Genomic DNA, 16,353 nt, shown 5'->3' with positions numbered 1-16,353 from the left:
TGACTTATTTACATTTTACACTTCAAATATATGAAAGAATAAAGCATAGATTTGCTGTCAAAAGAGTTGTTTTGATATTTAATTTTCAACAACAGACAGTTCACATACTTGATACATCATCACTGATTGAGAGTGCCTCGGTGCTTTTATGATCACGTGTTTACCATCAAGGCTTCCAAGGAAGTTTAGGAAATTCCATAGTCGCCAAAAATCTGCAATGGCTTCCCACTGGCTGGTTGTAAGACACTCAAAGAAATCGGACAAAACGCTGGACAACGCAGCTTCTTGGCTTCTACCCGATGCTAGAATTCGTAAACTGCCAGTCCATGTGCAGTATCAACAGTCGGACAGACCACCTCCACAACCTTCTTCTGTGTCGCTTGCGCCTCAACATTTGGATGATTAACATTTGTTGCTCAATGTTGATGAGCTGAAGACCCACATTTAAGCGTTCCAGCTCCGTTGCCATTGTTGTGTAACCGGAAGAAAACTAGAGGAACTCGACAAGTCCCCCAAATTCGTACAAACACAATGCCACACCCCTCTAGTGGCTTGGCGGTGAATTACAGTGCAACGCGTTCCCTTGCCGCAGAACTATGGAATGCTCATTGAGGCTATACGGTCTACATCTTCGCTACGCCGTCACCGCAACGCAAAAGCATAACTCAGGCTTAAAACATGTTTGCGGACGGTGGCTGCCAAGGAGGCAATACCTCCAATATGATTTTGCATTTATACAAAATCAAAGGTTAATAACTCCAGCGTGTTTAGTGTGTCTAGCGGTGGTAAATTGTGTGTTTTTTTTCTCTCTGGCAACTGTGTGTTGAGAAAGAGTGTGTAAAGTGTAAACATGATACAAGTCATACACACATGCTTTTTTATGGAATATAATTTAATTATTTTTGTTCTGACGGTAATAATGTTGAGCTGTGGGTTTAGGCTCACCTAAAGGACTGCATTTATTTTTTTATTTAGACTATTTCAGTTATTCTTTGTTTTTTGTTTTTTTTTAATTCAACATTATGCTTGTGTTCAAATTTGCTCATGTTTTGAAAAATAAAAATCCTGTTGTTTTTACCCAGATATCTCAAAGTAACACGTTTTAGAGCTGTAATTGCAATACTGTGATACCGTTAAACCGTAATATTTTGGCTTACGATCAGAATCTCATACCAGCACATGCCTATATGGAGGCCAGATTCAGCCCGCCACATTGTTTTGCGTGGTCCGCCAAAGCCAATTATGTGTATCGACTTCATGGTTTTTATAAAGACAAAGGTGTAGATTGTCGTCACTTTTGAAAATGAATCAAGAAAAGCTCATTTGATGCAAACCTCACAGTTTAATTGGATTAGCTGCAGACAACAAACTTAATGATTGGACATCTATCATTATAAAGGAACAAAGTACATGGCTTACGAATGCTTTTACACTGAACTCAACCATCCACAGGAGTAAGAATATATATGTCATTTTTTAATACCGTTTCATACAGTTATTCAGATGATTCTCTTCTGTTTATAACCTTGAAGTAATTTGCATGCAAATGTTGACTGTAGTTATGACTTTTGAGACTTCGATGTGATCTGACTTGCATACAAAATAGGGTTATGGCGGTGTCGCAGGAACCGCTACTCTGTTGTAAAAGCTCATTCGAAAACAACAACCACAAATGACTTTGAAACTTGTCTGTCGCGATGGCACATCTCATCTTTGTGCATCTACAGCCTCCAATTTTGAACATTTTACTCCTGTCCATTTATGAGAGAATGAAAATAACGCAAGTAAAAAAGTTGACATGTCCACTCATTGGCTGCCATTGCAAGCGATAGACGAACTAGATTTACTATAAAAATGAACCGTTTTTACATTGACCACATAACAGCTTACAAATTGCAACTTTCAATACCAAAACTAAAGAAACAAATCAACAGCCCTCCTATTATTGTAAGGGATTCACTTGCAAAGGCCCAGATAGTTCCATTTTTTGTTTTGAATGGGGTTTCTGAAGCGCACCACATAGCCCAAACAGTTTGATCGACCGTCACCGTTCAAATATCAAAATTACCGGAATTTTCACGCGACGCAGGGAATTTTTTGAATGACTTCCAAATGTTTCCAATCATCTGTAAACGCGGGTTTTTTGAAAAGACAAAAAAATTCAAAATGTATCCAGTCCTACAATTTTTGACCAAACTGCATAATGTACGCGTCAGAAATTCCAGTATGATAAGGGGCATAAAAGTTGGATACAGAATTTGCCAAAAGCTTACTGTTCCCCCAAAATTCATCCAAAACTGTCCCATTCATTTCTAATGGGATGCCATTGACAGCCATGAACGTCCAAATTTCCCATTAATTTTCAATGGCATGAAAACATACAGTTGGCCCTTGTGATGACAGCCTATTGACATTAAACTGGCGTCCAAGGAAGTCAATGCCATTAACAGCCATGCATGTCCATACCATTGACGGCCATGTGCGTCCAAATTTCCCATTCGTTTTCAATGGCAGAAAAACCTGTGTGGTTGTGATTTTTTGAGCAAAACTTACCATTACAGCCTATTGACATCCAACTGGCGCCAGTCGATGCCATTGCCAGCCGTGCAACAGGACGTGTCCCCCCCCAAAAAACAGGAAATGACCTGATATCAAAAGTACGTGTCCCCGAAAAAAATCAACTGGAAATTAACTGATAGATCTACCAAAACGTTAGGCGTCCACTCCATTTGGACTGGGTGGGTTGGTAGCAATCGAATGTTTAATTTTTTTTTAAGTTGGTTATTTCATTTGATTTTTTTGTTAATTGATAATAATTGTTAAAAAAAAGATGTTTAAAAAGAAAAAATATATCAAATTTACTTTAAAAAATTAGATTAATTAGAAGATTTTTTTCCCCTTTGTGTTTTAAAAAAATATTTTACTGAGAAAAAATATCATATTTATATATTTTTTTTCCTTTTTGTTATTTATTTAAAGAAAAATAATTAAGTTTTGGAAATTAATTAATATTCAGTTTTGTTCTTATTTAAAATGTTAAACAATTTGTGAACATTTTAAAAATCAAAATACAATATTAACCTATTTTAAAATGTGTTTTTTTTATCTTATTTTTTAATAAACTAGACATTCCAGAAATTGAAAGAAAAAATATATGCATAAAAGATTATTTACTGTTCCCTCTTTAGCTGCCATTGACGGCAAGAGACATCCAACCTATCAGATCGTTCGATCGCTGCCAGCCCTCACAGTCAAGACGGATTGGACGTCTACCGCCATCAATGGCACCAAGATATGAAAGTTTCATCCCAGCCATCCCAATTCAAATGGATTTTACGTCTATCACAGTCAATTAGGGATGTGTTGATGCAGATTTATTGACTTCCCTTCGATCCGATTTTTGTTTTGCCAATACCAATCGGATGCCAATCCAATACCCATATTTTTAGAGCAGTAAGAATATAATGCAAAAAATAGTGTAACCACTAAATGACAAATCATATTGCAGTGGTAGTTCTACTTACGAACGTCTCTACATACAGAATTTTCAACTTATGACACACATCAATGGGAAAATATTGCCTCTTGTTACAAAATAAATTTCAGGATACGAAAGGCAAAAATACCAATCCAAGAGTTTACTGACAGTAACATACTGACTTTTCAGTTACGGAACTTTCAGTTTATGAACCTACTTCCAGAACCAATTAATTTTGTAAGTAGAGGTACCGCTGTATTTGTATTTAAGTGAGCCCTGCTAGTACCGCCTCAAGAAATGTTCTTTTTATATATATTAAGAGATACTCTGTTACTATCATTAGTTTCTAAAGAGAAGTATTCCCACTCAGCTTACTCATGTTTGATTTACAGCAGTCGAAAAGCATGGGATGGGATACTTCAAAAATAGCCGTATCGGACGCTGATACTGATACTGAGTATTGAATTGGGACGTCACTACTTTCAATGTGGGATTGAACTGTTCAGCCATTTTAGTATTCTTTACAAAGTTTTTAAATCAAAACTAGCAAAAATGTAGACTGAATAACTTTTTCTAGTCCTCTCCTAGTTTTTCCGTGCGAATGGTCTGGAAAAACTCACCGACAGTCTTGACGGTGACCGTCTTCGTGTCTGACTTCTCTCCAATCTTCTCCCAGCTGAGTTCCGCTTCAGAGCCGCTTTGAAACCACTCGCTGACGGTGCAGCTGTACTGCCCTTCATCGTCGGGTAACACGTTGTAAATGGAGAGTGAGAAGGCATCGGCCCGCTGTCTCTCAACACGGATCTCGCCATAGCCAGAGCGCTCCCCGTAGACATCGCCGTACAGCACAGTGCCATCCCGGTCCAGAGAGGCCAAGTCGCGGGCAGGTCGGTCACCCTGCTTGTCATTCCACTGCCAGACGACCGAGAGGGGGCCCGCGGCGGCCTGGGCCGAGCAGATCAACTGCATCACGTTGCCCTCCAGAACTTCGGAAGAGTTGCTAGATAACAAGACGGTCAAGTTGCTTTCTGCAAACAGACAAAAGATTTGGAAATTTCTCACAAGGAATCAAGACAAGAGGAATCATGCAGCTGGTGTTAAAACAGCCACAAGAACACGAGCCCAGGGGCAATGAAAGCAATTACGGAGACCGTTCCCTGGAGTAGAAGACTACCCTATGAGTCTACGTGAGAGGTTGATATTGCGGTTTAGTTTCTGACCCTAGGCGCATCAGTGTGACGGCTGAAAAGAAGGCCCCAGTGTTGTTAGTCTTTGAGAAGCGGTGCTCTTTTATTTGCTGAGGTAAAAGGGACTGGCTCACACATCTCTATTGAATGTGAATAAATGAAGATAAATTTGCTGTAAAGCCTCCTAGTTCAAATCGGCTGGACGTCTATCACCGTCCATGGCAGTGACAAAGTCTATCGTGACTCTTTTTATCCTTATGTTATGAATTTCAATGAGTTTGTCAATTGTCCATTTGAACTGGGAGGGCTGTCAGCGAATGAACATTCACGTCTATCCCCAATAGGGTGACCACATGTCCGGTTTAAAACAAGACACTCAGCCTTTTCAGAGATGTGTCCGGCATTTGCCGGGCGCTATTCGTCCGGCTTTTAAAGAAAATGGGCCGTGGTTTAGTTTATGTGACGCATCTCAGCCCCACGGTTGTCACAACTGGTCTTTAATTGGCCAAGAGTGGCTTCAGTTAAAAATGCCTTACAGTATACAGTGGTATGAAAGAGTATCTGAACATTTTGGAATTTCTCACATTTCTGCATAAAATCACGATCAAATGTGATCTGATTTTTGTCAAAATCAAACAGATGAAAAAACAGTGTCTGCTTTAACTAAAACCACCCAAACATTTATAGGTTTTAATGAGGATAGCATGCAAACAATGACAGAAGGAGGGAAAAAAGGGTAAGTGAACCCTCTGTCAAAGGAGACTTAAAGAGCAATTGAAACGGATTTCCGTAAGAGGACTCACATCAGCCGTCAGCCTCTTACTAATGGAAACAATGTGGTGGAGAAGTTGAGGAACTTCACATTCTTGGGGGTAATGGTGACCGAGGAACTGTCCTGGGGGGACCACATCTCCACAGCGGTGGGCAAGGCACAACAACGCCTCTATTACCCGAGGAAGCTGAGGAGCACTCACATCCCCAGACCACTGATGGTGAACTTTACCAATTGAGCATCGTTGGAACGCCACAGCCTACCTGAGAGTTGTTGCTGACCATGTCCATCCCTTTATGACCACAATGTACCCAACTTCTGATGGCTACTTTCAGCAGGATAATGCGCCATGTCATAAAGCTGGAATCATCTCAGACTGGTTTCTTGAACATGACAATGAGTTCACTGTACTCAAATGGCCTCCACGGTCACCAGATCTTAATCCAATAGAGCATCTTTGGGATGCGGTGGAACGGGAGATCCGCATCATGGATGTGCAGCCAGCAAATATGCACCAACTGTGTGATGCCATCATGTCACTATGGACCAAACTCTCCGAGAAATGCTTCCAGCACCTTGTTGAATCCATGCCACGAAGAATTGAGGCAGTTCTGAATGCAAAAGGGGGTCCAACCCATTACTAGCATGGTGTACCTAATAAAGTGGCCGGTGAGTGTATTAATGGTTAACGTATTGGTGTCGGCCTTGAGGAGCAGGAAATTATCGATATCGGTTTCAAAAAATGGATATCGTGCACCCCTAGTCCTATCGATGTGCCAGACTGATCTGCACCTACAAGAAGCGTCTGGGTGAAGTTATTGCTGCTAAATATTAAATTTAATGGTTCACTTATTTATTTTTCCCCTTTCTTTCATTGTTTCCATACGATCCTCATTAAAATATGAAAACCTGTAAAAGTTTGGGTGGTTTTAGTTAAAGCAGACACTGTTTTTTCATCTGTGTGGTTTTGACAAAGATCAGATAACATTTGATAGTGATTTTATGCAGAAATGTTCCAAAAGGTTCAGATACTTTTTCATACCACTGTATCATTGGTATAAAATGTCAACAAAGCTTCTCGTGTGGCATTCTGACGACATCATTTCCTCACTGCGATTTTACAACAGTGCTAGCAAACATGCTAAGACGCCGGACATATTTTAACACTGGACGAAAACACAATTTCCTCTGCAAAAGTAGTCGAGACTCGTTCCGCGGTTTCTACACGCTTTGCCGGTGTGACGTGGACGTGAGCAGCAGGGGCAAAGCAGCCGTAGAACGCCACGCAGAGAGGGCGAAGCATAAAAGAATGAGGAGAGCAGCAGGTGCGTCGACATTGAAAACATTTTTTCGAGAAACCTCATCGCCTCTAGATAACATAATGACTACAGCTGAACTTTGTTAAGTTATTCCTCTTATAAAGGGTTCACTTCTTTTGACCAGTTCAATGCTCACATTACATTTTTTGTGTTATTACGCCCAAAAAAAGTCTTGTTCTTAACTTAGTTGCTCCCAAAAACGTATAAATACGTTCTATTTTTAATTGTTTCAATGTCCCGGTTTTACGTTTTTTTTAATTTATTTTTTTTATTTATTCATTTTTTTTTACAAGAGACATCTCTGGGTTCTGACTCAATTGAGCTCCAAAGCACAAAGCTGAAAATCCATTTTAAAGCAATAAAACTGGCCTCTGAATGGCAGTAGCGCATTTGGTAAGACCCGATTCAACGGCAACGAAAGGCCGGTTCGTACGGCCGGGGTGCCGGCGGAAGACGACCAAATGGAGAACAACCTAGAGGACACTCGGGATGTCAGGCGCTGGACGACCGAGCAGAACGACCGGGACCACCAGTGCAGCGGACGATGCCGTTGAGTCCGTGCTGCTCGCCGAGCAGACCCCGCAGAGACTCAAAAAAATCCATCTTTATGACACAGGCGGCGATGAGGGAAAAGTTTACCCGGCAGTCACGGCGACAACAGCATCATCTCTCAGTTAGTTTTGTGTAAATAAAATGCTACTTTGCTATCAAAAGCTCTATTTGTCTTGTTGTTTATGTTATTTTGTAAAAGGAAAACATTATTCAGATGTTTGGGATGTAACTCAGCCAAAAAATATCTGTGTCAAAGTTATGTTTGAAATGTATGCTTTCACAAAAAGCTCAATTTCTCTCTTTTTTTTTCATCAGAAATTGGAAAATTGCTCAAACTAAGCTTTTTTCTAATGCTGATTTCTAAAGAATGGAAAAAGATATGAACTTACATCCTGCTGAAAGAAGAGAGTCTAGTTCTTTTGGTGGGTTCCCTGTTTATATAGCAATAGAACAGAATTTTCTGTGGGCCTTGCAAAATCAGTCAAAATCCAGTAAAACGGCTTGCTCCGGTGAAAATGGCTGGGAGTGAATGAGTTAAGAATTTTGTTTGTTACAAATGTTCCTTGCTAATACCGTTTTGTCTTTTATCGGATAAGAGAAAGACCTCCGCTGGCTTGCGACCATTAATTTGTTTTTTTTTTTTGGGCAGGAGACGCTTATAAATTTCAGGTTAAGCTAGCTAGCGTTAGCTGCGACTTTGTGCTACCTGTTGGAAGATACCAAAATGACACGTCTCTCCTGGTTTCTTTGATTCCTTTGTAGTTTCATTTCATGCCTGTTAGTTCAACCTCTAAGTCAAGACTCTGCAGCTCTCCATTATCTTGCTCACCCTTGCTTCAACCCTCTTTACGAGAAGGACCATCATTCTACATTACAATTCCTTACTCAAAGGGAAAATACATTAGGAATGAGAGAAGCATTATCTGATCTGTACTTACTCTCAGCTAACAATAGGGGTTATCTTTCATGGCGCAAGGAGAAAGGTGGGGACATCGAATAGCAGCAAAACTGCTCTTATGAATCGCTCATCATTCTTAGAGTAATTGACAAGTAAGGACAGGACAAGTAAGCCAGTGGCCTTGCCGGCGGATTATTACTCACTGAGCGGCTGCACCGTGATTTGGACGTTGCGTGAGCGTTTGCTGCGGTCGATAAAGTCTCCCGTGGGTGTCTTTTCCCGCTCGGTCACGCGGCAAATGTATTTGCCGGCGTCGTCGGGGCGCAGGCGCTGCAGCTTGAGCAGGTGAACGTTGGGGCTCTCCTTGCGCACGGTCATGTGGCCGGCGGCCTCGCGGGCCACGTAGTCGGAGCCCAGGACGGGCACGGCGCCGGGGCCCACCACGGCCACCGGTGAGCTGCTGAAGACCCACGACACCGAGAAGAATCGCTCGGGGACGTTCTGCGCCTCGATGGTGCAGCGAAGCTCCAGCGGCTCACCGGCCGTGAAGGACCGGCGCTCCGTGCTCACCTGGATGCTGAAGTCGCGATCTGAAACAAAGACGGAAGTGGAGGTCGACGTTAACTCATTGCCTGTCATTGACGACGATAGATGTCCAGTTCATTTTGACTGGGAAGGGCGAATGACATCCTTTGATGTGAGACAGTAGGCATCCAATTGATTTAAAAGTTTCAAATGGCAATATTGACAGCCAATGAGTAAAATGAGTGCTCTATGAAGGGTTAAGGACTATAATACTTCTATCTGCATTCCTTTCCTCGATTAAACGCTAAGTCTTAAAACACACTCCATGGTGTTTTCAGTCCACTGATTTTACAAGGATCTCATGTACTGTAATTTATGGAGTTTGCTTTGAGCTCCTCCCTGTACAAAATGTCTTGTCAGGGCAAACTAAGACGGTTAAGACTACCCATTTGGACTGGGGGATTTTATGACCGAGATTGTAGAAAGAGGGGTGTGGGGGGTTCAGGTAAATTTTGGTTATCATTCCTGACTGACCAATCAAATGAAACACCAAAGAAAACATGGCACATGCTTTCAATACAAAACACCTTGGTTTTTCGAGAGCTGTTAGCTTAATGCTAATATACAATGCCTTTCACATGGTAACTAAACTTAGTCTCATCGTTCAGTATTTAACTCAAAACAATGAATATTTATGCACATACGCTTCAGGAACAGAGCTTTAAATTGTTTTCGGTAACACTTTACAATAATGGTCCTTGAATTAACATTAGTTAATGGCTTTTTAGACAGTAACTCATGTTTAAGTAACATGACAAAAATTCATTTAATCCCTCATATAACATTTATTAATATATTAATTAACATGAGTTAATGCATTAAGTTAATGCATTTTAAGAAAATAACTAATGTTTAAGTAACATTACAATAATACATATAATCCCTTATTTAACATTTAGTAATATATTAATTAACATTAGTTAATGCATAACCAGACAGTAACTAATAGTTTGATGAAATTACAAATATATATAGGCCTATATGGGGTTAGGTTGAGGGTTAACTTAAGCAGTTATAATTTCTTAATTATGGGACACGTGCTACACTTTATAATAAGGGTCCAAAAAGCAATTTAGTAATGGTTGATAAAAGTGTGTGTGTGTGTGTGTGTGTGGGGGGGGGGGGGGGGGGGGGATTTATAATTTCTTAATTAAGGGACACATGTTCTACATTTTACAATAAGGGTCCAAAAATCATTCAGCAATAGTTAATTAAGGTTAAGTAATACTTATGAGGGTCATTCACGTGAAATAATACCATACTTAAAGTTAGGTTATAATATATAATATATATAATGCATTACTTAACATTAATTCACATGTAAATTAGTGCATTAATAAATAGTTATTAATTAAGGGTGTAACGGTACATGTATTTGTATTGAACCGTTTCAGTTCGGGGTCCTCGGTTCGGTACGGGGGCGTACCGAACGACTTTCTGACGAAATGTAAAGTGCTGACAAATTTAGCGCGTTAACGGGCGGTAATTAATTTTTTGAATTAATCACGTTACAATATTTGACGCATTTAACGCAACCGCGGAATGCCCGCTCATGCTTCCCATCATCCCACTGTTACGTCCCACGGACGGCTGCTAAGGGCGTAACATAAAATGAGACACGCACACAAGTTGCAAGTGGACACAAATTTATTCACACAAGTCGAACTCGCACTGAACAAAATGTACAAAATGCGGAAGGAGCTGGCTTCAGTTTAAGCCCAGGCCAAAACAACAAACAAAATGAAACTACACTTGAACCCCACCCGCTAAGTAAACTCTGATCGTAAAAAAGAAAAAACAATACAGCCACTAACCAGTAACCTGGCTTCTACACTAAACAAAACGGGTTGAACGAAAACGGCAGTTTACCTCTACTGCTGCGGTGCTCTTATTTACAGTGGTGAACAAAAACGATCCAATAATGAATGAACACAAAATACCTCACCGAAAGAGCTGGAGTGTAACAAAATAGCGATCAAATGCACAGGTGAATAAATAGCGAGCAAACAGCTGGCGAGGAGGTACGCGGCACGTATGCTGTCAAATGCGAAGTTGCGAACTCTGAGTGTTGACCGTAAAATGACGAGCGGTCAGATGACTTTTGTTAACGCTGCCTTTAATTGGTTAACAAGACTCAGGCACAATACAACACACACGCGGGTATGCAATCTCAAACAACGGCCTAATAGTATTACCCAGAGCCGTATTACCGTGTATCGGATTAGCTGCCGTAAAGCAAGTGTCGTTATTGCCGCAAATGTAAACAAAGCGCTGCATAATGGATGCTAGTTCGGGTGGCCCGTCAGCGGCGGTGATGTCGTCAGCCCGTCCAGCGTCAATCAGAATACGCGTTGGGAGGGGAGGCAGCCAGCTGGTGGACGCGGCGATCAGATGACTGACAGTCTCAAAAAAGATAACAGGGCCGTCGCACCACTCAGAAGTGCAGTGGGCAGCTTGGGTAACGGTTAAATGTTAACATGGAAGATGGTTGGCCCTCTGGGTGGGGAATTCAAATTAAAAAAGAATATAGATGGAACAACTCTTCACTTCAGTGTTGCAACTGTTCAATTTTGCACATCAGATATTTATTTTAAAGAAAAAGTCTTAGCCAAAGTTATTTTTATTTTGTTTTTCAAAATATCTACATTTCAGAATATTGTGTTTTCTATTTTTGAGCAGAATTCAAGCTTTGTATAGGCTAATGTTCCTATTGTTGAAAGCACAAAAGTGTGTAATAAACAACTAGCACATTTATATTTTGCATTTTGTTTTCTTACTGTACCGAAAATGAACCGAACCGTGACCTCAAAACCGAGGTACGTACCGAACAGAGATTTTTGGGTACCGTTACACCCCTATTATTAATGTATACTGGTACTAGGAAGTGATTATGTTATTTTAAAATGAGAATCATTGCTGCCAACCTAAAGTATGGTATTATTTCACGTGAACGTACCTCATAAGTATTACTTAACCTTAATTAACCATTACTGAATGTTTTTTGGACCCTTATTGTAAAGTGCAGCACATGTGTCCCTTAACAAAGACATTATAAATGCCTTAGTCCCCCCCCCCCCCCCCACACTTTTAGTAACCATTACTACCCCGTAACTAAGATATTATAAATGATTAATAAATGATTTTTTTCTTCTTTTTTTGCGAACTCAATAAAGCTTCTGCATGAACAGGTCACGGAGCTGCGTCACACACAACATCACACAGCCTACTATTTCGCCGTTTGCGCGCTGCTGTCAGCCTGTCACTTCTACTCGCCGAGACGCCGTCTCGTCCCAGGAAAACAACGACAAATACGGCTCATCTTCTTCCTTGAGTTAATGAAATAATGCATTAGCTTGCGCTAAATTTAGTTTTAGATTCATTCTGCACGTTTCAAAGTCGCTCGCTCAAACTGGCCGTTGCTTGCTTCAGCATGCCTCCTTTTCATTAGTTGGCGCCTCGCTCGGAAATTTATTAAAAATGTCCACATTCGGTTCGTCCTTCTTGACATCACAATGGCTCCTGGGATATGTAGTCATTTGTGCTGCTTTCGGTTTTGAAAAAGGACAAGAAATGATGGAAATATGGAGATGGATACATGGTCCATGCAGCGTTTTAATGCATATTTATGAGTGCAATAAAAATATAAAATTCAAATGACATTATCTCCCGTTTTTCTTGGTCGATTGACTTCAAATAAAAACTGGTGTGAGCATCAACTTCCGCACTTTCAAATGAGACCAACCAGCGGGACGTGGGTGACGTAATTACAGCGTGACGAAGCTTCAAAGACGATATGCGTAAACGCGTCGCTGCTGACACGTTCGGTGTTAAAGGGTTAATAAATGTTGGATAAGCGATTATATTAATTATTGTAATGTTACTTAAACATGAGTTATTGTCTAAAAATGCATTAACGAATGTTAATTACGGGACCCTTATTATAAAGTGTTACCTTCTTTTCCACTACTTCTACCACTCTATGTTACTGTCAGTCCTTTCTTTCAAATTTGTGAGCTGTATATGGTAAATGGTGTTATACTTATATAGTCCCTTTTATACATTGCATTATACCTTTCATGCAGAGGTGGCGCTAGACTTTTTCGTTGTCTGTCATTTTGACTGACAGGGTCATAAAAATCCGGTCATAATCTATCTTTACCCGTCACTTAAATTTTTAAAATGATGATAATGACATTGTGGTGACCCTTTGATTTGCATAATTCACCTTCCGTACTTGTGTGTCCATTTGGCAGAGCGCGTTAGCGGCTACGACACAGTCACGTGACAGAGACACTTAAGAGCCGTGTGCGTTCCGACTTGAATAGAGAGTTCACAGAGAGCAGCACAGCTACAGTCGCTGGACTAAGCAATTCCAGCTAACAAGACTCTTGACATTGCATACCGCTCCAACATATTCAATAGTATTTAGTTTTCATTCATTTTAAATTAAATTAATATTCTGTCCGAACAAGCTTAACAGAGAATCCACACCATGCCATCAAACATCAAGCAGATGAATATGCAACTTTTTCTCCGCAGTGACAAAAACAGCTGACTGTGGCCCCAGTAGGTAGGCTACATATGGAACAATGAAATTAACAGTTCACCTGCTGTGGCCTGAACGGAGTCTTACACCTTCCGCATGGACTTGAATTGCGTGCCCGCTTGTGCAGTCCCTGTTTTTTCACCTCTTTTATCAACACCATCGTCGTTTTGGGGCTTTTTGAAGAAACTTCGGACACTCAGTTGCCTTGACATTTTTCAGAGTAAACGACGTCATGCATCAAGAGAGACAATAGCAAATTAATATGCTCACTTGCCACCCTGTGGTCTGAGATGTGAATTGCAACCTGTCAAAATGACAGGTGGACTTCAGTTTTTTCCGTCACCGTTTTAAAAAATCGGTCAACGACGGAAAATAATCGGTTAACGCGACCCCTGCTTTCATGATACATTTATTTTTTTAATTTGTACATTTGTAATTTTTGAATCTGCTGTTTCAAATATTGAACTTAACAAGTGTTTTTTACAAAGACTTTGAATCCGTTTGAACTAATTTTAAATGAAAAATTAAAAACTTTTTTGTACTTACCAATATTTTTAAAATGTTGGCGTTTAAAAAAAAAAAAAAAAGTAATAAAATACATTAAAAGACTACAAGTCTCCCCTTTCTTACTTAATTTATATATATGTATATATGTATTTTTTTTTTACATTTATTAATTTTAAAATATGTTTTAAGGGGAACCAAGGACAGCAAACTTGTAGTTCTTAAAAGATAAATGTTAGTTTTAAGCTATAATAATTTGATATTCAAACCACTCCAAAGGTTTTCGTTTTCATAAAATTTGAAAAAGTAGTTCAACTCTTAAGTCTCCATTGTTGTTGACGACGCAATGAAGTGACGTCGCTGGGCAGCGCTGCCGTACTTCCACAGTGTCACTTGTTAGCTACGTAAACATGTCGTCGGTTCTGCCCTTCCAATATGAACCCGTGCGGAAAAGTAATGAGCAGGACAGCACTGTCGACATGTCACAAAATGAGTAGCAAACGCAATTAAATGAAAGTCTCTAGCAGGATTCGAACCCACATGTTCCGTGCGACGGACTAACGCGTAGACCACAGGACTATTCTTCCACGTGATGTTAGTGTCATGATTTACCTTTGCATCGGATATGTGGTGTCTGTCTGTGCGGTAACGGAAAAGAAAGAGCGGCTGGCTTGACCACGGAATTAAAAAACGCGGCTCACTTCAGAGAGAAAGTGCACAGCAAGAAACAAAGGAATTGTGTAAAAAATCTTTATTGAACATCAAAAAAAAAAAAACACGCAATCGCGATAAGGGAGACACAAAAAGGGTCCGTGACAATAGGTAGGGATCAATTTAAAAAAAAAAAAAAAAAATTGGGGGGAACGAGGGAAAACTGTGGTGAGAGGCAGACCAAAAAAAAAAAACAAGGCAATGATGCATCTAACAACGAAGGGGTATGGCGGAAAACACAGACAAGAATGAAAAAGCAGTTTCTGCTCTTGCACTCCTCTTTTAAAAAGAAACTGCTGTATTTTAAGCCAAAACATCTGTTGTGTTTGATAGAACAATATGTCTATATGCTGCCATAGCAGATTCATAGCGCATTAAGCCCCCGAATTATTTTTAATTTGTCTGTTTTACCCTGAAAACCACCGTTTACAGACGTTGCGCAACCGCTTTTGTTTCAACCCAGACATAAAACGAAGGTAATTCATCATATTTATTATTCAAAATGTCTGACATTTTCAGCTTAGAATCATTAATTGATGTCTAATATTTCATTTTAAAAAATGACTTAAAAAAATTTATTAACTTGCGTATTTTAAACTTTTAAACAAATTACATCACAATGTAAAAAATGGTGTCTGTAAAAAAGTCACACATATCTACCTCATAACTATCGCTTAATTGTATTTTTTTGTTACTGTCGCATTTTCTCCGATATCTTAGATGATAAATAATCGATCCAAAAAAAGAAAAATTGGGGGAAAAAAAATGTTTTAAAGTGTAAATATATGAAAAAGAAAATCTCGACCACTGCTTGATGTCCGCGATTTCTGCATCACGACCCTTGTTATATTACCATATTTCACCCATAAAATCCCCAAAAATTCCAGCTGTGGCCATTCACAGCTGTGTCAGTTATACATGCTACATGGAGTTTTTGGATCGAAACAAGGTAAGTAGGCGATAATATTTCGTTAAAGTCATGGCATCTGTAGTTCTGCTCTCGAGTGTTCTCACCTAGAATTAGGATTTTGTGGTTAAAATTTTTGTTTTTTAAAAATGCCCTCCAGTTCAAAAATTTTCTTCCCCCATAACACTGAGATTTTAAGCTTTCCAATGATTTATCACACGGACAATTTTGAAAGTTGGCCAAATTGAGGGTCTCAGAGCGGAACTTCAAGTCACCTGAGTGTTTTCCGCCATATACAAAGTCAAATGGCTGCAAATCAATACAAGCCGCCTAGGATCGGTTTAAAGACACTGCTGATGAGCTGGAATTGGATGCAGGTACGACGTTGGGAACTCAGCCCTCATCTTTGTAACAAAGAATCTGACCAGCAACAGAAGGTGACAAAATCATGCCAGTTGTCATACTAGCTGACCTAGCTAGGTAGAAAAACTATTTTCCCAGTCCAGGCCAACCGCATCATCACAACCAGCGTCCATTGCGCTCTTAAAACATGGTGCCCTCCGTAGGTCAAAACATGTACAAAATATTATAGAATTTGAAATGTGTTTCTAATAGCATATTTCAGTTGTGGGTTATTAGATTCTACAAGTCAAGTTTGAGGATCTCTTTAAATAAATACTATTAACTCATAGGCTACCATTTGATCTAGAAATCATTTAGTTTAACGTTTTTAGTAGGGGTGTCAAACGATTAAAATTTTTAATCGAGTTAATTACAGCTTAAAAATTAATTAATCGTAATTAATCGCAATTAATCGCAATTCAAACCATCAATAAAATATGCCATATTTTTCAGTAAATTATTGTTGGAATGGAAAGACACAAGATGGATATA

The 16,353-nt window shown here is 39.7% G+C and overlaps 1 protein-coding gene across 2 annotated transcripts in view; it reads right to left on the bottom strand.

Moving 5' to 3' along the window:
* igsf3 (immunoglobulin superfamily, member 3) overlaps nt 1–16,353 on the bottom strand; it is a 344,912-nt gene that overhangs the window by 100,613 nt on the left and 227,946 nt on the right. For both annotated transcript variants that reach the window (XM_057852021.1, XM_057852018.1), the window contains 2 exons: nt 8,410–8,796; nt 4,099–4,506 (listed from right to left, as the gene is read on the bottom strand). In XM_057852021.1, the coding sequence (XP_057708004.1) occupies nt 4,099–4,506; nt 8,410–8,796 (795 nt within the window). The remainder of the gene's footprint in view (nt 1–4,098; nt 4,507–8,409; nt 8,797–16,353) is intronic.

Source organism: Corythoichthys intestinalis, chromosome 12 (genome assembly GCF_030265065.1).
Source record: "Corythoichthys intestinalis isolate RoL2023-P3 chromosome 12, ASM3026506v1, whole genome shotgun sequence".
NCBI lineage: Eukaryota > Metazoa > Chordata > Actinopteri > Syngnathiformes > Syngnathidae > Corythoichthys > Corythoichthys intestinalis.
The sequence above is the reverse complement of the archived record's forward strand: the minus strand, read 5'-3'. Positions and strand labels throughout refer to the sequence as shown.